At 33.0% G+C, this 26,216-nt stretch overlaps 1 protein-coding gene across 2 annotated transcripts; it reads right to left on the reverse strand.

Moving 5' to 3' along the window:
* Window positions 1-1,644: 1,644 nt before the first annotated feature.
* On the reverse strand, window positions 1,645-24,301 carry LOC143080960 (uncharacterized). 2 transcript variants are annotated; one of them, XM_076257162.1, is made up of 7 exons: window positions 24,168-24,301; window positions 21,701-22,636; window positions 21,254-21,565; window positions 6,364-7,293; window positions 4,915-5,038; window positions 2,766-2,901; window positions 1,645-2,006 (listed from the first exon to the last, which is right to left on the reverse strand). In XM_076257162.1, the coding sequence occupies exons 1-7, from the start codon at window positions 24,247-24,249 to the stop codon at window positions 1,767-1,769; spliced, it is 2,760 nt and encodes a 919-aa protein (XP_076113277.1). In that variant the 5' UTR covers window positions 24,250-24,301; the 3' UTR covers window positions 1,645-1,766. The 2 variants fall into 2 exon arrangements, with proteins under 2 accessions (XP_076113277.1, XP_076113276.1); XM_076257161.1 differs by having other exon boundaries at window positions 21,254-22,636.
* Window positions 24,302-26,216: the final 1,915 nt, after the last annotated feature.

The raw sequence follows: 26,216 nt of genomic DNA on the forward strand, positions 1-26,216 counted from the left end.
TTATATAGAAGTTTTTAGTTGTGAATAAGTTTTTGAATAAAGTTGGGAACACATTCTTGGACACAAACGAAAGCCCTCTTTTCAGCCACACGCACAAGGTGAATTGAAGGATCCAAAGGAGACACGTTGTCACATTCTTACATGTATCTTACATGTACCATACAAAATTAATTCTTGATTATTCAAAGTTTAGTTTACCGATATTAAAAAAAACAGCAATAGAAATTCATAAACAGTGCAGAATGTGTCTATAAATATTTCAGTCTAAATTTATACTGTTGAGATAGTGTCAAGACATCTTTAAGACTGTCAAGAATGTGTCGAGATATGTTCAGACAGCTTTAAGACTGTCAAGAATGTGTCAAGACATACTCAGACAATATTAGGAATGTCAAGAATATGTCAAGACTGATCGAGACAAATTTAAGACAGCCAATAATTGATCAAGACTCAACAAGACTCTTATCCGATGATATATACAGGAAGTGTCGATAAATTTTAAGACAATCTTGTCAAACACTTGTTTATGAAAACAAATCAAGAACCTTATTAGACAAATTAATACCATGTTAAGAATTTTTAAAGATAATGCAAACTCAGACAAAAAATGGTATTTTCAGACTTTTAGACTTTTGCAGTGCGGGGGATTTAATGAGTTATGTAACTCGTATTGTATGAAATTACGGAGACGGATACAGAGATAACCGACGACGAGGACGGACGAAGAGAGAACAGAAGAAGAGTGTAAGTGTGTGCGGACGAAACTACATCGTGTGATAGACAAGTTGCAGACAAATTACCTAGAGATGTTTTGAGTTATATTCAGTTTAGTTAGTGTTTCTACTTATTCCTCGCACACAGGACTTTACAACAACAGCAGTTATTTGGTGATTAAGCTTTGATATACATCAATATGTTCCTTAGCCTTTAGTTGCGGGGAAACAAACACCGACAACAACTCAATGACAGGCTCTTGACTGGGGACAGGCATACATAGACAGTTATGCAACGGCACATTTTAAAAACACACCATTACAAATCAGCTCCAAAATGCCTAACCCTTCAGATCGAAAAAAGACACAAAAACATCTGACAATAACAAAAACAAGACGTATATGGGATAATCCAGAATGTTGGCGGGTTTATTTGATACACATTACATAATCAATAAAAATGACGTCACAACACTAGATAAGTGTATGATTGATAGAAACAATTATATATACCCTCAGTTGCAGTAATTCAGCAGAATATTTAAATACCTCATGAATGAAGTACTTTCATTCAACAATTAATTGAAATGCAGATTGACATTGATTATATAAGCCTTATGATGTTGGATTCATTTGCTATCATTAGCTATCAGACCAATCTGGTTATTCCTGTATATGCCTTTATCGTCAAATAGATGCTTTCAATTTTCGTATTCGAGTATTCATACATTCTTTCATTTTTCTTTTAAATTCTCAATATGAAGGTTAATCTAGGACGAAACTCTTCGGACTTTATAACGTGTGTACTTCTTGTAGATATACGCATTCTCTGTATGGATTTCAGTTGATTTTCATAGGCTTTTTATTCTGTTTATTCTAAATGGATTGATGTGATTAACTATAAATTCTTTAATTCCACAGAAGACAGAGATATGATATTAAATATTTAATTTAATTGCACATCATATTCTGATTTGAGACGTTTTCCACTGCACATGAAAAGTAACCAGTATATTTTATTAAGAAACGAAACATTATAATGAGTTATCTTTATTATATCTCGTCGATGAAAATTAACTTGTGTTTCATGTCTGTTGTCTCGTAGTTTTCAATATTTCTTTTAACTTTCAGTTTGTCTGCAGGTAAATAGGTTGTTGCTTTTGGCAGTTTTTTCCTCAAGCGAAAATATTGCACAATAAGAGCAATTCCTGCTATCAACATAACTGATGCCAATATTGAAAGTGCGATGATAATGATGGGTTCTGCAAACCAATCTAATGTTGTTGGTGCTAACTATCAACATAAAAATAAAAGCATATTAACAAGCATATAATACATACAAGCAATTGTTCATGATAATATTTAAGTATAAGTAGGTTATTGGGGAGTGAATGCATGAATCTACAGGTATCTGACAGCTGATTATGTTACATTCGTTCCTTACATTCTTTATAGTGACTAGGTTAATGTCATGATGGATTGTTTTGTTTGTCTCAAACGGTCAATAACCAAGAATATATCATTATAATTTCCATTTTTCTTTATTCGTGTAAGACATGTAAGAATGTCATTTGCTCTCAAATTTTTGAGTTGATGAAGGTAAATCGAGGACTTCGGACACACGATATGTATTTATATATGTTCCATATATCGTGCGTCCGAGGCCCTCTATGTTGAATATATATAGATATATAGATATTTATCCCGGTCATTACCACCAGGTTGGATCAACGTTTTGTAATAGTGTACTGGTATAAAAATCGCACCGAACATTTCCAAGTATTTATAAACCACCTTAAGTTAAAATAGTATCTAAATTTGATATTCCAAAATGACTTTAAAGCGATAAGTTATATCAAGATAAAAAGATGTAATGAGATTGCCGATGCCGCAACACTAAAACTATGAGAAGGTGCAAAATTTAGCAGAAAATATTTTTTTCCCGCAGTTCGAATGGAATTTTAAACTCGAGTCAGTTTTTGATTGTACATGAACCCCTTTTGTGATTCAAAGGGGTCATAACATTAGAACAGACGTAAACAATATTCGAACCTTTGTTATACGATTGCTTGGTGTGGGGAATATATCTGGTAAAGCAAAAGAACAGTCGGGTATTTGACAACACAGTGGATCTTTGGGATCAGGTACCATAGAGCAACCTTTTGGTACACCATCATTCTTTGAACATCTGAAATAAAATTAAATCTTTAGCATCAAGTACCATAAAGCAACCTATTGGAACACCATCATTCTTCGAACTCCTGACAAGAAATTAAAAACGTCGACATTAAATTGTAAATCATTCTTTGAACATCTGAAATAAAATGAAAGTTTTAGCATCAGGTACCATAATGCAACTTTTTGGTAATTATTTTTCTAGAACTCCTGAAATGGAATTAAAAAAATCGACATTTAATTGTAAAGCATTACTGTTGTGCTAATGTTGTATATAGATAGAAAGAATAAAATTGTTAGACCACAACAAAACATGAAAGAAAAATCAACCCGTTTACTAGTGCGAACTAAACTTTAGAAAAAAGCCTAGAATGCACTATTCGTATTGTTCAGTGTTAGTTTACTATGTTCTGTTTTGTGTACTATTGTTTGTTTGTTTGTCTTTTTTCTTTTAACCATGGCGTTGATAGTTTATATTCGACTTATTGAGTTGAATGTCCCTCTGTCTTGATTTGTAATTCATATCAAATAGAAGATCAGTAAAGGAGTAGGTTCAGTAAGACCCCTTTTTGGTCCCAAAATATAACAGTTTTACAAAATTGTTGAAATGTAAACTATAAGTTATTCATTGGACAGTAAAATGCTTCTGCTACATAGATATAGGCTTTTTGGAAAATACAATGGACATACATCGGGTACTAGCACCATTAAGTCATGCTAAAAAGTAAAAACACAAAAATACTGAACTCCGAGGAAAATTCAAAAAGATAAATCAAAAATCAAAAGGCAAAATCAAAAGTCCAAACACATCAAACGAATGGATAACAACTGTCATATTCCTGACTTGGTACAGGCATTTTCTAATGTAGAAAATGGTGGATTGAACCTGGTTTTATAGCTAGCTAAACCTCTCACTTGTATGACAGTCGCATCAAATTCCATTACATTGTCAACGATGCATGAACAAAACAAACATACTCAATGAAAATTAATGAAAACGTCCCAATTCTAGCATTTTATTTAAATTTTAGACGGTCTCCGTGTAAAATGAAAGTTGCCGCATTCGTGTTCATCCTTAATATTTAAATTTAAGTTGTATTTGATGATAATACATACCATATATAAAGGTTGAGGATGAACACGGATGCGGCCACTTTCATTTTTGACAAAAACTATCTAAAAAGTGAAATTTGTCGGTACATTTGTTAGATTTTTCATATTTGAGATAGAATCGGGTCGTTTTTAATGACTAAATCAGTTAAAATCTTTCACATGACTTATTGAACTAAATTAAATAGACACTTAATTGTGTAAAAAGTGGTCAAAATCTTTTGTCAGATGAACCTAAAATTTGAGGCCAAAATCGGTCCTTACCGGACCTACTCCTTTTTATTTTAATAAACTATATGATACTAAATAAAACAGTTTACAATTTGTCGATACGTTCAGTCGGATGATTTGTTTAATATATATAGTTTCATTATGGACATCTATCAAAACTTGTTTAAGAATCTCATTAAATCTTACAAAGTTGGTTTCAAAATTGATTAGCTTAGAGTTTCTGCTGCTTGTTGAAGACCTCAAAGTGACTTTGAGATGTAGGACACCATTGGAAGCGCAACTCTATTCTTTTTATTTGTACCTGGTGATTTTGTAAAATGAATTGATAGATATTACCGTTGAACAGAATGCTGCAGATTTTTTTAACAGAATTTTCACATTTCAGTGATGGAAAAAAATAAACTAAAAAATATTTTTTACTTTGAAATAGGATACATGAACAATGTCGTTTGTTTTTTTTTGTAGCACTTTAGTTTTTCTGTTCTTTCGTTGTTTTCGTCATATAGTTGATGTGTGCCCCTCGATTTAGGTTTGTAACCAGGATTTGTTTTCTCTGATGTATGACTTTTGAACAGCGGTATACTACTGTTGCCTGAAAATATGATTTATAAAAAAATAAGGAAATAAATCCTTCAAACCTCTAAGTCATAATACTTATCAAAGGTACCAGGATTATAAAAATTACCTGGGTTGACATTTGTAAGATCCCGTAGACGCATCTTCACAAACACAGATAGAGCTACACGAGTCATACCATTGCTGGCCTTGTTTGTAGGACACACTCGCGAAGATACATACACCTTTAAAACCTTTAAAACAGAATTTATCATTTTATATATCATAAAACGTTGACATTTTGTTAATCTTTTCTAAGATAAAAATATACATATTTTGGTTTTATTTCCATATAATTAATCGGTCATTTAGTTGATGTTTTGTTGACGTTTTCATTGCTGAAAAAAAAGATATGTGAAATTAGCTTTTTTACATACCTGATTTATAATAAACAGCAATATTTTTTTTTATCAGAACTCTGTCAGTTATGTATCTGCCCTGTATTTACCTGCCTATTTAATAACTGGTATCATAATTCAATGCGATAATGTGTTTCTTCTTTTATTTCTGTCGATTCTTATAATAAGCAACAATAATACTGAGAAACAACAAGAAACTAAAAACCTGTGCTATTCTCCAATTTCCATTTTCATAAAAAAACGCATTTTTATTCTAAATTCAAATGATTTCGAAGTTTAACTCTTATTCAAGAATTTTACAAAGATGATGAAATGGATGCAATGGGTCTGCAGTAAGATCATTAGGTATGTAAGATGCACGTGAATATCCACAAATAGTCTGTTTTAATGTCAGAAAAGCACATACTTGCATCACATTATCGATCTTTATATAATTCTGTAAACAAGAGAGCTTTTTCGCTACTAGTATCCTATTCTAAAAGTAATTGCCTGTTATAAATTGAAATATGAGTTAAACCGAAATAAAAAGAAAATTTACAAACGAAGACTATGATATATTATAATATTTGTTTCAGCATCATTTGGACCTTTTAACTTTGGATTACCATAGACTATTTTCAGCTCTTCCCGTCAAGTCTGTTGAAGAACCATATCAGGTAGAAGACATGATAATATAAGTATTAATCTTTCAATTTGAGGCTAAATTCATTGACAAGTTAATAATCAGTAAGATTTACGAAGTAACGTTAACAAGAAACCGAGTTCTGTTACAGGATAATAGTTTGTAGGAAAAGATACCAACAAAATCAGGTAAAAATAATTCAGATGAATGACAAAAAGATGCAGATCTTCCTACAGAACACTACATCCATAAGACTAGAACCAACTTGAATGGTTAGTAAAATGCTTTCTGCGATTAAACGATCATTGTTTGTACAAACAACTTACCCATAGAACTGTTATTATTTATCACTTTTTTATTGCTTGGTGTTCTTGTAAACTTTGCATTATTAAAAAATATCATAAATGTATTATTTTAGGTATCAAGACTGAAATGGTATCATACATGTATCGCATCGAAAAACAATAAAATCAGTTCTTTATAAAAATAAGAATTGTTTAAGGTAATATAATTAGGGACAAAAATATAAAATATATACCTCCATTTCCTCCTTGGCCAGTGATGATAGCAGGTTTGGTGGTAGATTTTACATTAGTCTTTCGATTTCCTCCTTGGCCAGTGATGATAGCAGGTTTGGTGGTAGATTTTACATTAGTCTTTCCATTTCCTCCTTGGCCAGTGATGATAGCAGGTTTGGTGGTAGATTTTACATTAGTCTTTCCATTTCCTCCTTGGCCAGTGATGATAGCAGGTTTGGTGGTAGATTTTACATTAGCTCTGTAATAAGTCGGCTTCTTCTTAGGTGGTGGATAAGTGTATTCTATTGCTGGGGTCCAATATGCAGCTGATGTTGGCAACAAATCTGGGTGGAATGGTTTATATGTTTGCATTGATGGTTCTTTTCCGGGAGGAGTGGAGGTTACGACTACTGGGTACGGAGTTGGTACTTTTTCTTTTGGATAAAGGTTCAATATTCCTGGAGTCGCATATTGACGAAATGTTGGCACAAAATCAGGTTGGGAATATGTGTAACCAACTGCTGGATCTTTTCCTGGTGGAGGGGATGTTAGGGTTACTGGATACGGTGTTGGTACTTTTTCTATTCGATACATGTTCCCTCCTGGAGTCGCATATGGAATAACTGTTGGCAACAAGGTTAGATCTAGATCTGGGGGGAATGGTTTATATGTTTGCATTGATGGTTCTTTTCCTGAGGGAGGGAAGGTTACTAGATACTCAGTTAGCACTTTTCTGTTTGGAGTAATGTGCTCTTGTTTAGGAGTCAAATTTAGAACTGAACCTACTGTTGGCGGTCGACCTAATTCTGTATACAGCGATGTTACTGTCCCGGGTTTTAAAGTCATACGTGTATATGGACCTAGCGGTTTAAAAAAAGCCGTAAAGGGAAGATCTGGTTGGAATGTTTCATATGACGGCAATATCAGGGAAGATTCTGTTGACACTTTATCTGAAATATATTTATCTGACATTTAGGATACTTCTTTTGACTGATGTATCTATAGCATAAGATTTACTAGTATTTGACCTAATTCTTCACTCTTTTCTCTGCTGTGTAGTTCATAGCTGAAGAATGTACTGTGAGCATTTTACTTATATTAGGAAGATATTGTCTCCCTGATATTGCACCCCAATTTTTTCAAATGTTTGCACCTGTTCTAAGTCAGGAATCTGATGTACAGCGGTTGTCGTCTGTTTATGTAGTTCATAAGTGTTTCTCGTTTCTCGTTTTTATATAGATTAGACCGTTGGTTTTCACGTTTGAATGGTTTTACACTGGTGATTTTTGGGGCCCTTTATAGCTTGCTGTTCGGTGAGAGCCAATGCTCCTTGTTGTAGACCATATCTTGACCTATAAAGGTATACATTTATAAATTGTTACTGGGATGGAGAGTTGTATCATTGGCACTCATACCAAATCTTGCTATATCTATATGAAAACATACATTTTGTTCTTTGTGAACATATTACCCTTGTATAAACTGTAAAATATACCATGAGGTAAATTCGTAGCCTCAGAAGTACGTTTCGTCTATATAAGAGTCACCAATTGCGCTTAAATAAAATGCAAAATGAAATTTAAAATCAATTTTGAAGTTTAAGAATATTGCAGCAGTAGATTACTGATGTCCAAATCAAGTATATCTATTATATAGAGACAAATCAAGGAAAAAAACAGAGGGAATCGCATGAACTCCTTAAATCCTGTATATCGATTATATAGAGACAAATCAAGATAAAAACAGAGGGAATCACACGAACTTCTCAAATCATGTATATTGATCATGTAGAGACAAATCAAGGTAAAAACAGAGGGAATCGCATGAACACCTAAAATCATGTATATCTATTATATAGAGACAAATCAAGGTAAAAACAGAGGGAATCACACGAACTTCTCAAATCATGTATATTGATCATGTAGAGACAAATCAAGGTAAAACAGAGGGAATAACACGAAGTCCTTAAATCATGTATATCTATTATGTAGAGACAAATCAAGGTTAAAAAACAGAGGAAAATGCATGAACTCCTAAAATCATGTATATCGATTATGTAGATACAAGTGAAGGTGAAAACAGAGGGAATCACACGAACTTCTCAATTCATGAATATAGATTATATAGAGACAAATCAAGGTACAAAAACCCCAGAGAAAATCACATGAACTACTTAAATCATATATAGCTATTATGTAGTGACAAATCAAGGTAAAAAACAGAGGGAATTACATGAACTCCTTAAATCATGTATATCTATTATGTAGAGACAAATCAAGGTTAAAAAATCCAGAGAGAATCGCATGAACTCCTTAAATCATGTATATCGATTATGTAGAGACAAGTGAAGGTAAAAAACAGAGGGAATCACATGAACTCCTTAAATCATGTATATCGAATATGTAGATACAAGTGAAGGTAAAAAACAGAGGGAATCGCATTAACTCCTTAAATCATGTATATCGATTATGTAGAGACAAATCAAGGTAAAAAAACCCAGAGGGAATCGCATGAACTCCTTAAATCATGTATATCTATTATGAAGAGACAAATCAAGGTAAAAAAAATCCAGAGGGAATCACATGTACTCCTTAAATCATGTATATCTATTATGTAGAGACAAATCAATGGTAAAAAAAACCCACAGAATCGCATGAATTCCTTAAATCATGTATATCGATTATGTAGAGACAAATCAAGGTAAAAAAACCCTGAGGGAATAACATAAACTCCTTAAATCATGTATATCGATTATGTTGAGACAAATCAGGGTAAAAAAACCCAGAGAGAATCGAATTAACTCCTTAAATCATGTATATCTATTATGAAGAGACAAATCAAGGTAAAAAACAGAGGGAATTGCTTGAACTTCTTAAAATATGTATATCGATCATGTACAGACAAATCAAGGTATAAAACCCAGAGAGAATCACATGATCTCTATTAATCATGTATATCGATTATGTAGAGACAAATCAAGGTAAAAAACAGAGGGAATCGCATGAACTCCTTAAATCATGTATATCGATTATGTAGAGACAAATCAAGGTAAAAAAAACAGAGGGTCTCGCATGAACTCCTTAAATCATGTATATTGATAATGTAGAGACAATTGAAGGTAAAAAACAGAGAGAATTGCATGAAATCCGAAAATCATGTATATCTATTATGTTGAGACAAATCAAAGTAAAAACAGAGGGAATCACATGAACACCTAAAATCATGTATATCTAATATGTAGAGACAAATCAAGGTAAAAAACAGAGGGAATCACGTGAACTCCCTAAATCATGTATATCGATTATGTAGAGACAAATCAAGGTAAAAACAGAATGAAGTGCATGAACTCATAAAATCATGTATATCGATTATGTAGAGATAAGTCAAGGTAAAAAACAGAGGGAATCACATGAACACCTAAAATCGTGTATATCAATTATGAAGAGACAAATCAGGGTCACAAAAGAGGGAATTGCACGAACTCCTTAAATCATGTATATCCGTTATGTAGAGTCAAATCAAGGTAAAAAACAGAAGGAATTGCATGAACTCCTTAAATCATGTATATTTCTTATGTATAGACAAATCAAGGTAAAAAACCAGAGGGAATCGCATGAACTCCTTAAATCATGTATATTGATTATGTAGAGACAAATCAAGGTAAAAAACAGAGGGAATTGAATGAACTCCTAAAATCATATATATCGATTATGTAGAGACAAATCAAGGTATAAACAGAGGGAATCACATGAACTCCTAAAATCATGTATATCGATTATGTAGAGATAAATCAAGGTAAAAATAGTGGGAATTGCACGAACTCCTAAATTCATGTATATCTATTATGTGCAGATAAATCAAGGTAAAAACAGAGGTAATTGCATGAACTCCTAAAATCATGTATATCTATTATATAGAGACAAATCAAGGTAAAAACAGAAGGAATCGCATGAACTAATAAAATCATGTATATCGATTATGTAGAGACAAATCAAGGTAAGAAAAACCCAGAGGGAATCACATGAACTCCTAAAATCATGCATATCAATAATGTAGAGACAAATCAAGGAAAAACAAAGGGAAACACATGGACTCCTTAAATCATGTATATCGATTATTTAGAGACAAATCAGGGTAAAAAAAACAGAGGGAGTCACATGAACTCCTTAAATCATATATATCGATTATGTAGAGACAAATCAAGGTAAAAAAAACAGAGGGAATTGCATGAACTCCTAAAATCGTGTATATCTATTATATAGAGACAAGTCAAGCTAAAAAACAGAAGGAAATGCATGAACCTCTAAAATCATGTATATGGATTATGTAGAGACAAACCAGGGTAAAATACAGAGGGCATTGCATGAACTCCTAAAATCATATATATCGATTATGTAGAGACAAATCAAGGTAAAAAACAGAGGAAATAGCATGAACTTCTAAAACCATGTATATCTATTCTATAGAGACAAGTCAAGGTAAAAAACAGAGGGAAATGCATGAACTCCTAAAATCATATATATCGATTATATAGAGACAAATCAAGGTAAAAAAAGAGGGAATTGCATGAACTCCTTAAATCATGTATATATTGATTATGTGGAGACAAATCAGGGTAAAAAAACAGAGGGAACAACATGAACTCCTAAAATCATATATATCTAATATATAGAAACAAATCAAGGTTAAAAAAAGAGGGAAATGCATGAACTCCTAAAATAATGTATATCTATTATATAGAGACTAGTCAAATTGAAAAACCCTGGAGGGAATCACGTGAACTCCTTTAAACATGTATATCGATTATGTAGAGACAAGTCAAGGTAAAACACAGAGGGAATTGCATGAAATCCTAAAATCATGTATATTGATTATGTAGAGACAAATCAAGGTAAAAAACAGAGGGCATTGCATGAACTCCTTAAATCATGTATATCGATTATGTGGAGACAAGTCAAGGTAAAACAGAAGGAATTGCATGAACACCTTACATCATGTATATCTATTATGTAGAGACAAGTCAAGGTAAATAAAACAAAGGAAATCACGTGAACTCCTTAGATAATGTATATCGATTATGTAGAGACAAATCAAAGTAAAAAACAGAGGGAATCACATGAACTCCTTAAATCATGTATATCGGTTATGTAGAGACAAATCAAAGTAAAAAACAGAGGGAATTGAATGAACTCCTTAAATCATGTATATCTATTATGTAGAGACAAGTCAAGGTAAAAAAAAAGGGAATTGCACGAACTCCTTAAATCATGTATATCGATTATGTAGAGACAAATCAAGGTAAAAAACAGAGGGAATCACGTGAACTCCTTAAATCATGTATATCGATTATGTAGAGACAAATCAAGGTAAATAAAACCGGGAATCACATGAACTCCTTAAATCATGTATATCGATTAAGTAGAGACAAATCAAGGTAAAAAACAGAGGGAATCGCATGAACTCCTAAAATCATTATATCGATTATGTAGAGACAAATCAAGGTAAAAAACAAAGGGAATTGCATGAACTCCTAAAATTATGTATATCGATTACGTAGAGACAAATCAAGGTAAAAAACAGAGGGAATTGCACGAACTCCTAAAATCATGTATATCGATTATGTAGAGACAAGTCAAGGTAAAAAACAGAGGGAATCGCATAAACTCCTTAAATCATATATATCTATTAATGTAGAGACAAATCAAGGTTGAAGTCAGAGGGAATTGCATGAACCCCTAAAATCATGTATATGGATTATGTAGAGACAAGTCAAGGTAAAACAGAAGGAATCACATGAACTCCTTAAAACATGTATATCGATTATGTAGAGACAAATCAAGGTACAAAACAGAGGGAATCACGTGAACTCCCTAAATCATGTATATCGATTATGTAGAGACAAATCAAGGTAAAAACAGAATGAAGTGCATGAACTCATAAAATCATGTATATCGATTATGTAGAGATAAGTCAAGGTAAAAAACAGAGGGAATCACATGAACACCTAAAATCGTGTATATCAATTATGAAGAGACAAATCAGGGTCACAAAAGAGGGAATTGCACGAACTCCTTAAATCATGTATATCCGTTATGTAGAGTCAAATCAAGGTAAAAAACAGAAGGAATTGCATGAACTCCTTAAATCATGTATATTTCTTATGTATAGACAAATCAAGGTAAAAAACCAGAGGGAATCGCATGAACTCCTTAAATCATGTATATTGATTATGTAGAGACAAATCAAGGTAAAAAACAGAGGGAATTGCATGAACTCCTAAAATCATATATATCGATTATGTAGAGACAAATCAAGGTAAAAACAGAGGGAATCACATGAACTCCTAAAATCATGTATATCGATTATGTAGAGATAAATCAAGGTAAAAATAGTGGGAATTGCACGAACTCCTAAATTCATGTATATCTATTATGTGCAGATAAATCAAGGTAAAAACAGAGGTAATTGCATGAACTCCTAAAATCATGTATATCTATTATGTAGAGACAAATCAAGGTAAAAACAGAAGGAATCGCATGAACTAATAAAATCATGTATATCGATTATGTAGAGACAAATCAAGGTAAGAAAAACCCAGAGGGAATCACATGAACTCCTAAAATCATGCATATCAATAATGTAGAGACAAATCAAGGAAAAACAAAGGGAAACACATGGACTCCTTAAATCATGTATATCGATTATTTAGAGACAAATCAGGGTAAAAAAACAGAGGGAGTCACATGAACTCCTTAAATCATATATATCGATTATGTAGAGACAAATCAAGGTAAAAAAAACAGAGGGAATTGCATGAACTCCTAAAATCGTGTATATCTATTATATAGAGACAAGTCAAGCTAAAAAACAGAAGGAAATGCATGAACCTCTAAAATCATGTATATGGATTATGTAGAGACAAACCAGGGTAAAATACAGAGGGCATTGCATGAACTCCTAAAATCATATATATCGATTATGTAGAGACAAATCAAGGTAAAAAACAGAGGAAATAGCATGAACTTCTAAAACCATGTATATCTATTCTATAGAGACAAGTCAAGGTAAAAAACAGAGGGAAATGCATGAACTCCTAAAATCATATATATCGATTATATAGAGACAAATCAAGGTAAAAAAAAGAGGGAATTGCATGAACTCCTTAAATCATGTATATATTGATTATGTGGAGACAAATCAGGGTAAAAAAACAGAGGGAACAACATGAACTCCTAAAATCATATATATCTAATATATAGAAACAAATCAAGGTTAAAAACAGAGGGAAATGCATGAACTCCTAAAATAATGTATATCTATTATGTAGAGACTAGTCAAATTGAAAAACCCCAGAGGGAATCACGTGAACTCCTTTAAACATGTATATCGATTATGTAGAGACAAGTCAAGGTAAAACACAGAGGGAATTGCATGAAATCCTAAAATCATGTATATTGATTATGTAGAGACAAATCAAGGTAAAAAACAGAGGGCATTGCATGAACTCCTTAAATCATGTATATCGATTATGTGGAGACAAGTCAAGGTAAAACAGAAGGAATTGCATGAACACCTTACATCATGTATATCTATTATGTAGAGACAAGTCAAGGTAAATAAAACAAAGGCAATCACGTGAACTCCTTAGATAATGTATATCGATTATGTAGAGACAAATCAAAGTAAAAAACAGAGGGAATCACATGAACTCCTTAAATCATGTATATCGGTTATGTAGAGACAAATCAAAGTAAAACACAGAGGGAATTGAATGAACTCCTTAAATCATGTATATCTATTATGTAGAGACAAGTCAAGGTAAAAAAAAAGGGAATTGCACGAACTCCTTAAATCATGTATATCGATTATGTAGAGACAAATCAAGGTAAAAAACAGAGGGAATCACGTGAACTCCTTAAATCATGTATATCGATTATGTAGAGACAAATCAAGGTAAATAAAACCGGGAATCACATGAACTTCTTAAATCATGTATATCGATTAAGTAGAGACAAATCAAGGTAAAAAACAGAGGGAATCGCATGAACTCCTAAAATCATTATATCGATTATGTAGAGACAAATCAAGGTAAAAAACAAAGGGAATTGCATGAACTCCTAAAATTATGTATATCGATTACGTAGAGACAAATCAAGGTAAAAAACAGAGGGAATTGCACGAACTCCTAAAATCATGTATATCGATTATGTAGAGACAAGTCAAGGTAAAAAACAGAGGGAATCGCATAAACTCCTTAAATCATATATATCTATTAATGTAGAGACAAATCAAGGTTGAAGTCAGAGGGAATTGCATGAACCCCTAAAATCATGTATATGGATTATGTAGAGACAAGTCAAGGTAAAACAGAAGGAATCACATGAACTCCTTAAAACATGTATATCGATTAAGTAGAGACAAATCAAGGTAAAAAACAGAGAGAATCACATGAACTCCTAAAATCCTGTATATCGATTATGTAGAGACATATCAAGGTAAAAACCAGAGGGATTCGAATGAACTCTTTAAATCATGTATATCGATTATGTAGATACAAATCAAGGTAAAAAACAGAGGGAATCACATGAACTTCTTAAATCATGTATATCTATTATGTAGAGACAAATCAAGGTAAATTACAGAGGGATTCGCATGAACTCCCTAAAAGAGCAAGACAGAGCGCATTGACAGGGTAATCGTTTACTGCAATGCATATTGTAAATTCCTTTCTGTACGCATGACAAAGGCGGACAATTTGTTATAAAACAAAATGCCGAACTCTAAGGAAGTCCCTTATCAAATGGTAAAATCAGCAACAGATCTAACGAATGGAAAACAACTGTCATTTTCCTGACATGGTACAATAATTACCTTATGTAGAAAATTGTTGAATAAACCGGGTTTTATAGTTAACTAAACCTCTCACTTGTATGACAGTCGCAAAAAAAAAAATCCATTACATTGACAACAATGTGTGGGCAAAAAAAAAACCAAACAGACAATGTAGTTAAAAACGTCAAAAACTGGGGAACAGTAGTCAACATTGTAATTTAACCTTAATCACTATAAAAATAAAATAGAAACAATGTTTCAACAAAGAATCACAAAACGACATATAGACAAAGTAAATAGATAAAATGAAAGACAAGCACTTAAAATTGACCATAGCACAATGGCGGGATGTATAAATACCGACCCACGTCATAAATATATAATACAATTCGATAAACAGTCAAGGTCAACAATATGATTGTGCAAAATTGTCAGATGTTGTATGGATTATGCATGGAAAATACAATATTAATTGATAAAAAGAAAACTACGCCTTATGTGCATTTCGACAATCAATGTCTCTTCGGAGATTACGGAGGCCAATAAATAATTGAAAATACAATACCTAGCACATGTAAATTAAGGGTATGTAATACAAAGATTCCCATTGAAACAGGAAGATGGAGAAATGTACCACGAAATGAGAGAATTTGTACACTTTGTAAAGCTGGTCTTGGGGATGTGTACCACTATATATGTATTATTTTAATTTTAATTTCTTGTGTACAATTTGGAAATTATTATGGCGTTCATTATCACTGAACTAGTATATATTTGTTTAGGGGCCAGCTGAAGGACGCCTCCGGGTGCGGGAATTTCACGCTACATTGAAGACCTGTTGGTGACCTTCTGCTGTTGTTTTTTTATTTGGTCGGGTTGTTGTCTCTTTGACACATTCCCCATTTCCATTCTCAATTTTATGTACCAATTATAAAGTTAAAGATTTAAGGGGGAAGTTCATACCTCCATATTATTTAAAATATCCAAATGTTACTAAAGTACTGGGCATGCTTAAATATTGTAATAATAATGTGCTGTCTAAGCTGTCAATTTTTATTCAAAAGATAGAAAAGATGCTTGTCTGATTTGAAATTGCAATAAACAAAGATTTATCTCTGAAGATGTATAATTTAAAAATGTATACTGTATGTATTATGAAATATGTTCTGATTTATATTGTGTATAATATGCTCCTGCTACGCAGTCTTCTGCGGCTGACTTTTCTTTAATAAACTAATAAACAAACGTTGAATTCTGACACAAGTTTAAATCAAGACAACAAATCAAAGGTATACACGAGGGAGACACATTCTCGTCTTTCAAATGATTTCTGAATGTTTAGTAACTAATTTCAATAAAATAGTATTCGTAATTTCTTAAACTCATTATAGACACAAGGATTGAAATGTTACATACGTCTTTGTTTTTGTTGATTTGATTTTGTGATCTTTTGCAATTAATGAATTTTTAACATCGTTAAATCACACTTACCGAATTTTAAAAGAACATTTTATGAAGGTGATAATTAATATCAATTAATCTTACTTTTATGTGGCAACGAAAATAAACAAATACATATATATAATGCGGGGTTCACACATTGTCGTTTATTGCTCCCGTTTGAGATCAGACAGCGATACAACACGAAAAGTGAAAAAGTCGGATTAGTATCCTCAATTATCTGGAATGTCCTATTATTGTCTGAACGCAGTCGTTTTAGTTCGTAACAGATTCCTACTGGTCGGGAAGGGTCCGAATAGTTCGGCAAAGCACCCCGACAGTTAGGTGCGTCCCGTAACATTCGGGGAAAATCAGCCGATTTTGTCTAGTCGGATTACAATCGTACCTATGTCGTGACAGATTCTGCTGTATCGGATCGAATTCATAACAATGTTATGTGTACTAAAAGTATTCGGGACGGTGTCCTGTGGAACTGGAATGATCTAGAGAAATTTTTCATTGCTGTTTTTCTGCCGATTGAGTCCAGATTGCATCCAGATCTTGTCGATTGCGAACCGTTTTTGACGAAACCGTTCCGAAACAGTCCCGTTATTAGTATTAAATTCGTCAATGGTACCCACGTCAGAGTCCCGACAATTACAGAATACAATACGACTGAGACCAGACAAAGCCGTTTGCAATGCGATAGAGAGGACCGTGATAGGATTACGTTCCGACAGTACCTGCTCATCCCGAGTATGCCGACAGTTTTCGAACGGATAACTTCCGTCAGCGTCGGTTCACTGCCTTGTCACTATCTGATCTCTGTCGGGTTACATTCGGTAGAATCGGGACGCAATCGTGACAGACTCGGTCGAATTTTACCTGGCGAAAGATACAAATCGGATTAGAAGCGGATTTAGAACGGGATTATCGGGATAAATTCGCTTGGAAACGGTTGAATATCGACGCTTCCTGAACAATATCTGATTGTTGTCGTGATTAATTTTTTTTTTACAAATTTTTATTAAAGGTTTAATTTCCATCCACGATTCATAGGATCTTGATCAGACTTTTAATAAATTTTAATCGGGAATGGTCCTGTCAAGGACGACAGTAAACATCGTGAATGTGTGACCCCAGCTTAAAGAGAATGTGCTGTTCATTTATCTCATACATTCTTTGAAATATTTAATGTACACCAAATCGTCGTGAAAACTTTCTAAACAATGTAGATTATTCAACAGGTGTACGAACATTGATGCAACCCATATATATATATATATACAGTCCATTTAGATTCTGAAGAGTACTCCTAGGTTTTTTTGTTAATCAAACATATCTTTTGATGTTGTTACTTATCATATACTTAGACTTAAGGTGGTACCCAACACCATCACTAAAATTAATTTGGCTCGTTTAATTTTCATAAAATTTTGACATCATGGCATTCCGGTGATACTCGGCAAATTCCGGAAAATACACCTCAATGTTACGTTTTCTGTGAAAAACATTACATAGTAGTGTACAAAACAATTATTTGGATACTAGAAAGTATTTTGTGTAAAATAATAATAATAAAAAACAAACCAAAAAAACAAACAAATTATCAAATAAATGTATTTTTAACAGTTTCAAACATAGTTTAGAAAGTTACTTTAAAAAAAAGTTGTATATTGTTGAATTATTATTTCGTCGATTCGTCTATATTAAAATGTTTTTCTTCTTTGTTCAGGCATATGATAGAAAGATTTCATATCGAATATTCTAAATTTGGGGTCCAACGTCCGTGAACTTTCACTCTTTGAACTTTTATTTGGGAACCATGTAAAAGGATAAATACTAGTATATGAATCTATTATTTTTTTGCATTGCTGAAGTATATGATAAAAAGATTATAACATGTCACTTTTCATATCGCATGTATTATTAGCCCTCGGTCAGTGTCAGCCCTCGAGCCATGCGGCTCTTGGGCTGATATTGAACCTATTTTCACATATATAATAATTGACCTACACATTTAGGTTTCAAGAATAGAGAATCCTGCATGTTTTTATTTTACAAATAATGGTAATGATTAATTTTGAATTGAAGAACGATTGAAATATTATGGCAGCGCGTCATCTCAACAATGGCTTCCAAAATCTTTAAAACAAACAAAATATGGAATTGAGAAAAACAGTGTTAATGGTACAATCTGCCTATGTTCGTGATCAAAATGAGATGAGATATATACGCCAACGATACTACAACTTACGATGGGGCAAGGGGTTTAACTGATATGCTGCTATAGAGCAATTTAATTATTTGCTATCTGTTATTCTGAAAATGTATTTGCTTTTAGCTGTTATTGTCTTTTTTCTTGTTAGCTGTTATTGGACATATAGTTTTTTTTTGTATTTTACTGTTATTTTGAGAAACAGTTATTGAAAATTGGAATGTCAGCATATTTACGGCCAATCATTGGTAGAAATTAAAGATCATCGAACATTCGGGTTTTGTCACTAGTAATATGGTGGTCCAGAAATCGGAGAAGGATTCCATTAACATTCACACACCACAGATGACCGTATAAACATATAATTGAATATCAGTCGGGTCCAGGACCATTCCAGTTTATCTCATTATTATCCTTTTAAATAAATTTAATTTTCTATGAACATGTATTTAGAATTATCTTAATTTTTACATATGGGTATAATGTTCATTGTATCCCTGTACGTACACTATTACCTATTTCGAACAATTCTCAATATTACAAAAAGGAAAACATGTGGCCAGGGATACCTGATGTGGATCGCAATGGAAGCCTATGTCTATACCACCAGTTAACCAAAACACCTTTTATATAACAAGGAACACAGACTGAGCTCTGTGATTTTTATCTAATATTACACACTATAATATTAACATGCATGACAGACACACAATATTACACATGACACAACATAGAAAACTAAAGAATAAGCAACACGAACCCCACCAAAAACTAGCAGTGATCTCAAAGATTCAAGAGATTTACAAGTATAACTGTTATTCACTTGTTGCATTTCATCTGGACATGTGTGTAGTATTTAATTGTATTTTGTACATAAGAATATGCCTGTATCAAGTCTGGAATTTGACGGTTGTCATCCATTCGTTTGATGTGTTTAAGCTTTTGATTTTGTCATTTGATTAGGGACCTTCCGTTTGAATTTTAATCAGAGTTCGGTATTACTGTGATTTTACTTTTATTTTTCTTAATTTCTTTGATACTTTTATTCTTCTTCTTTTTTTTTTTTATTATTTGCGTTATTTTCAAATTAGAATTCTTTACTCCTCTTTCTTTGTTATGTAGTTACCTATTTATTCTTGTTCCATATCATTGTAACATGTGTATGCTATTTTATATAATAGTTTGTTGAAGTTGGTATTTCGAGGAAACGGAGTAATATAAACTATGAATAACTTGTTTTCGTGTCCTAATTCATTTTAAATCCTATGAATAAAAATTATTCTTAAAATATCATTTAAAAATTGTTTTTATCGGTACTAACATTTGTTTCGAAACATTATAACAAAACAAAATTCATATTGCTATGTATTGTATACAGTATCATTATTCTACATTTTGTCAATACCATTTACTAATATTTTTCAGACTGTTTGGACTTCTTTACACTAAATCCGTTTGATGTGTACTGATTGATACTTAAGTCTGAGAGAACATGATTAGATTATAGCTTTTGAACTATCTTTTAAGCATGCATAACATATGTTTGTTTCTTTTGCTTTTCTTTCAGTAGTCAAGCTTTGAAAATCCTTTTACATCACCACCTGACTAGGGTGTTTACAGTTTTGATGAATAAAACAAATATGAAATAATTGACTATTTTAAAATATTGTAAATATACTATAATATTATATGAATATCAACGTTAAAACGAAAATTTGAAAAGTACAATCACACACGCATGCACACAAGTTCACACTCTCTTGGTATTGCATTTACATAACATACAAAAACTAGTTTATTTCAAAGAAAAATGTTATTTTGATTAAGATCTGCTTTTTATAAACTGAAGATATTATTTTTCTTTGTATATTGTTTTATGTTAGTTGTTACATGTTTTTAGAGCGTCGTACCGATCTTTTAAGTTAATCTAATTGCGACTAATTTTTACAGTTTGTTCTTGTGGTGTTCTTATGCCACTGTTCACGATTAGCGAAAGGGTCCAGGACTCACAAAATTGTTTAATCCGGCTTATTCTCTATGTGTCTGTCTCAAGTCAGGAGCATGTAGTTCAGTGGTATCATATCTACCGTATTTGTTTTTCGTAAATTGTTTTTTTTTTTTAGGCCGTTAGTTTTCTCGTTAAAATTGTTTTATATTTTCATGTTGGGACCTTTTATAGTCGACTATACGGTATGAAACTTTTCCATTGTTGAAGGCTGTACTGTGACCCATAATTGTTTTTGTTCCACTTACATTGTTCTTTTTGAAATAAAATAAATCAAAACTATAATTAAATCATCTTTTGAGATTACAGAACTAGAACAATATCATAGTATTATCTCATTGAAAAACTATGAAATAATACCTATAAAACATACTTAGGGGTAATATAAGTAGATAATCTATTCTAAAATACATACATCCGTGTACCCCAAAACTTTGGTGACTGCTGATACCAGGTATGGCTGTAGTTATCATTAAATAAGGCTTCTTGGTTGGAGCATTCGTTGATCCAGGTGTTGGTCCCAATCCTAATGGGAAGGGAAGGTACGGTCTCAATGTTGGTGCTTTACCAGGTGCAAACGTTTGGCCTGGATACTGTGTGGGAACTCTGCCTGGTGGATATGTATAGCCTGGTCCAGGTGTTCGGTATGGTGACATTGTTGGTTCTAGTCCTTTAGGGAATGGTTGGTATGGAGGAAGAGTTGGTATTTCTCCTGGAAAACTGGTTGGTGGTACTTTCCCGGGAGGATATGTGTAGCCTGGTCCTGGAGTCAAATATGTTGGCAGTAGATCAGGTGGGAATGGTTTATATGGTGACAATGTTGGAGCCAGACCTGGTGGATATGTTTGGCCTGGATACTGAGTTGGTACTTTCCCGGGAGGATATGTGTAGCCTGGTCCTGGAGTCAAATATGGACCTAATGTTGGCCTTAGATCAGGTGGGAATGGTTTATAGAAAAACCAATCAAGCGGCCAGTAATTTGATGGATATTGTTTGTATGGAGGCACAGTTGGAGCCTGTCCTGGTGGATATGTCTGACCTGGATACTGTGTTGGTACTTTTCCAGGAAAATACGTTACTCCTGGTCCAGGTGTACTGTACCATAAAGCTGTTGGAAAATATCCTGGTGGGAATGGTATGTATGGTGACAGCATAGGAAACTGTCCTGGATACTGTGTTGGTATTGGTAGAATCTGTCCTGGATACAGTGTTGGGGGGACCTTTCCTGGTGGTATTGTATAACCTGGTCCTGGTGTCAGATAAGGAAATATAGCAGGCCAGAACAATGGTGGGAAAGGTTTGTATGGTGATAAAGTTGGCTCCTTTCCAGGTTGGTAGGTTTGTCCTGGATACTGAGTTGGGTCCTTTCCCGGAGGATATGTGTAGCCTGGTCCTGGGGTCAAATATGGACCTAATGTTGGCAGTAGATCAGGTGGGAATGGTTTATATGGTGACAAAGTAGGAGCCAGACCTGGTGGATATGTCTGACCTGGATATTGTGTTGGTACTTTCCCTGGTGGATATGTGTATCCTGGTCCTGGTGTCATGTACGGTGGTGGATATGTCTGACCTGGATATTGTGTTAGTCGGTTTCTGCCAGTAGGATATGTGTAGCCTGGTCCTGGAGTCAAATATGGACCTAATGTTGGCAGTAGATCAGGGGGGAATGGTTTATATGGTGACAATCTTCGTTCCCTTCCAGATTGGGATGTCTGCCCATGATTTTGTGTTTGTAATTTTCCCAGTAGAAATTTGTAATCTGGTCCGGTTGTCGGATATGGTGATATGGTGGATATATCTGTTGGGAAAAGGTTGAATGTTGACATATTTGTATAACGGCATAGAAACACACATTAAAAACTATGTAATGATTCCTTTAGAATAAATCACCAACTATTCTAGGTAACAAAATTTGAGAATGTGTGATGTATAGTTGATATCAAATAAGGCTTCGAGGTAAGATCATTGTTTGGCATTATATTCTTCTTGATGAAAATGCTGTTTCTTCCAGATAGCAATGTCTGTACTGGATATTGTGACAGATACATAATGTTGTTGTTTTTGTTAGATGGATAAAACCGTTGTTTTCCTGTTTGAATTGTTTTACGCTAGTAAATTTTAGGAGCCTTATTTTCAATTATCTAGTGAAATCAAAAAGCCTTCCGAATTTAAGTTTTTCAGAATGTTTCAATTTTACATGAATGCTATTTAAAATATTTTACTCTTTGACCTGGTGTGATCTTTTAATGAGTTCACGCCTAGCAGGGTCTAAGGTCTTACTTTATACTTTTACAACTAATCAGATAACAATTCTATTCTTTTCTTTTATGTTCTATCAATTCTAATTTACCAGCTTTATCTGGCACTTATATACAAATAGATTTATTTCTAAGTAAGGTAAAACAATTTCAGTGAGTTTTTTGGCTGTTGTTACCTGATAAAAAGAATATTAATATAACTATTGTGTGTTACCATGAAACCTAGGTAATTTTCTCATCCCGGGAATAGATTACCTAAGCCGTATTTGGCACAACTTTTGGGAATTTTGGGTCCTCAATGCTCTTTAACTTTGTTCTTGTTTGGCTTTATAACTATTTTGATCTGAGTGTCACTGATGAGTCTTATGTAGACGAAACGCGCGTCTGATGGACTAAATTACAATCCTGGTATTTTTAATAACTTATCATATAGGAATTTAGAGAAATCAATTTAATAAACAACAACAACAAAAACACATATTAACTACAAATCACCTCAAAAGATATTATTTCCCCCAGTTTAGTTAAAGAACATTTTTTTTAAACTGAACTCTAAAGCTTCAAAATTAATATAATTGCATTATTATATAAGATAATTAAATTTCAATATCTCTATTTGATCAATATGAGAATCATGTAAGGATCTAAAAATCTTTAATTTTATTTCGGCGATGAATAAATAAACCAAACTTTATAACTAATCAGTTACAGAAATAAAAATATAATTCAACAGTCTGTCTTTAAATGAGAGCACGTCTATTCACAAAAAGTATTCGCTTTTCAATTGGTATGTTAATATTGAAAGAAATGATATTCGATTATAAATGTCAGTCATACATTATATTGTACAGACGTCACTTAGTGGTTCCGTATCCCAGTGAAGCCTCTTTTACTGAATGTTATATATATATTAGAAAAAGATAAGTTTTCTAGTATATGGATGTTACTTTAAGATGATAGAATATTGTCTTTTTGACGTACACATCAACATCTTTTTATATTAATCAACAATTTGTCAGAAAACACGAAACTTATTTCAATATATCTGGAATGTAATGTTTCAAATCTTACCTCTAGAAATTTGGTATTTTGACGCAATTTGCCCCGCAACGGTAGATATTTGAATAAGGATGACAACAAATTTGCAAACCATCCTTCAAGTATCAATTATAAAATTACTATCTAAATCGAGACCTTATATAGTTGAAAGTTCATAGTTTACTTGGAATACTTCCTTTTAGACATTACTTATCATTCAGGAAGAGAATCATGTAAATATGCCATGTTGTGAGGATTGATACCAGCTAGTTCAACGTTAAATTCGGCCAGATAAGAAACTGTTTAGTGCAATGTTTTATCGTTGAAACTGACAAATAGTTACATGCCGAAGTTTTGACAGTTCCTTTAAGCTGACATATAAGATCCTCCTCCAAATCTTGAACACACATTATTTTAAACTTTCATTTACTGCATTGTTTGTCCATTCAGATGACTCAATGCTTACTTCATTTTTATATATCAATTGAAATTTATCTATTATTGAATACTAGTTTTTATAACGATTACTCTTGTAAAAATAGTGAATGGAAAATATCTCCTGTCAAACTCTTCGAAATACTCGAATATAAACTAATTTATACATTAAAGATTTTCTACCAATAATCAGTACCAAAAGTTGAAAATGAAAATATAGTTTTTCTTGGACAAAAAAATAAGTTTTATCGATAGAGATACACAGACATTGAAATAACATTGCACGAAATACCATATTGAACACGAAAGCAAATGTAACATAAACCACTTATTATGAATTTCAAATTAGTTATTAAAGGTACCAGGCTTATAATTTAATACGCCAGACGCGCGTTTCGTCTCCATAACACTCAGACGAGACGCTAGGATCAAAATAGTTAGAAAGCCTCAACAAGTATAAAGTTGAAGAGCTGAAAACATTACCATATTAAAGCACTTAAGTTCTCCGCGGAACATGTGGAACATTAACTATTTACGTACCCTACTAAAACACTTACGTTTATCGCGGAACATGTGCAAAATAAACTGTTTATCTTATTGAGGCACATCAGTTCATCGCGAAACATGTGATACATTAACTGTTTATCATACTGAGGCACATAAGTTTATTGCGGAACATGTAAAACATTTACTGTTTATCCTACTGAGGCACTTTATGTCATCGTGGAACATATGAAACATTAACTGTCTATCCTACTGAGGCACATAATGTCATCGCAGAACATGTAAAATACTAACTGTATATCTTACTGAGGCACATATTTCCATCGTGGAACATGTGAAACATTAACTGTTTATCCTACTGAGACACATAATTTTAACGTGGAACATGTGAAACACTAACTGTTTAACCTACTGAGGCACATAATTTCATCGCGGAACAAGTAGAATATAAACTGTTTATCCTACTGAGGCACATAATGTCATCGCGGAACATGTTAAATTTAACTGTTTTTTCTTCTGAGGCACATAATTTCATCGCCGAACATGTAAAACATTCACTGTTCATCCTACTAAGACATATTATTGCAACGCAGAACATGTGAAACATTAACTGTTTATCCTACTGAGGCACATACATTCATTGCGGAACATGTAAATATTTGACGGTCTATTCTTCTGAGGCACATAATTTCATCGCGGAACAAGTAAAGTATTAACTGTTTATTCTACAGAGGCAACTGATTTCATCGCGGAACATGTGATACATCAACTGTTTATTCTACTGAGACACATAATTGCAACGCGGAACATGTGATACATTCCTTGTTAATCCTAATGAGACACATAATTTCAACACGGAACATGTACATATTTAACGGTCTATTCTTTTGAGGCACATAATTTCATCGCGGAACATGTGATACATCAACTGTTTATTCTTGAGACACATAATTGGAACGTGGAACATGTGATACATTCCTTGTTAATCCTAATGAGACACATAATTTCAACACAGAACATGTAAAATATTAACTGTTTATCCTACAGAGGCAACTAATTTCATCGCGGAACATGTGATACATCAACTGTTTATTCTACTGAGACACATAATTGCAACGCAGACAATATGAATCCTTAGTACTG

This window comes from Mytilus galloprovincialis, chromosome 6 (assembly GCF_965363235.1).
Source record: "Mytilus galloprovincialis chromosome 6, xbMytGall1.hap1.1, whole genome shotgun sequence".
Taxonomy (NCBI): domain Eukaryota; kingdom Metazoa; phylum Mollusca; class Bivalvia; order Mytilida; family Mytilidae; genus Mytilus; species Mytilus galloprovincialis.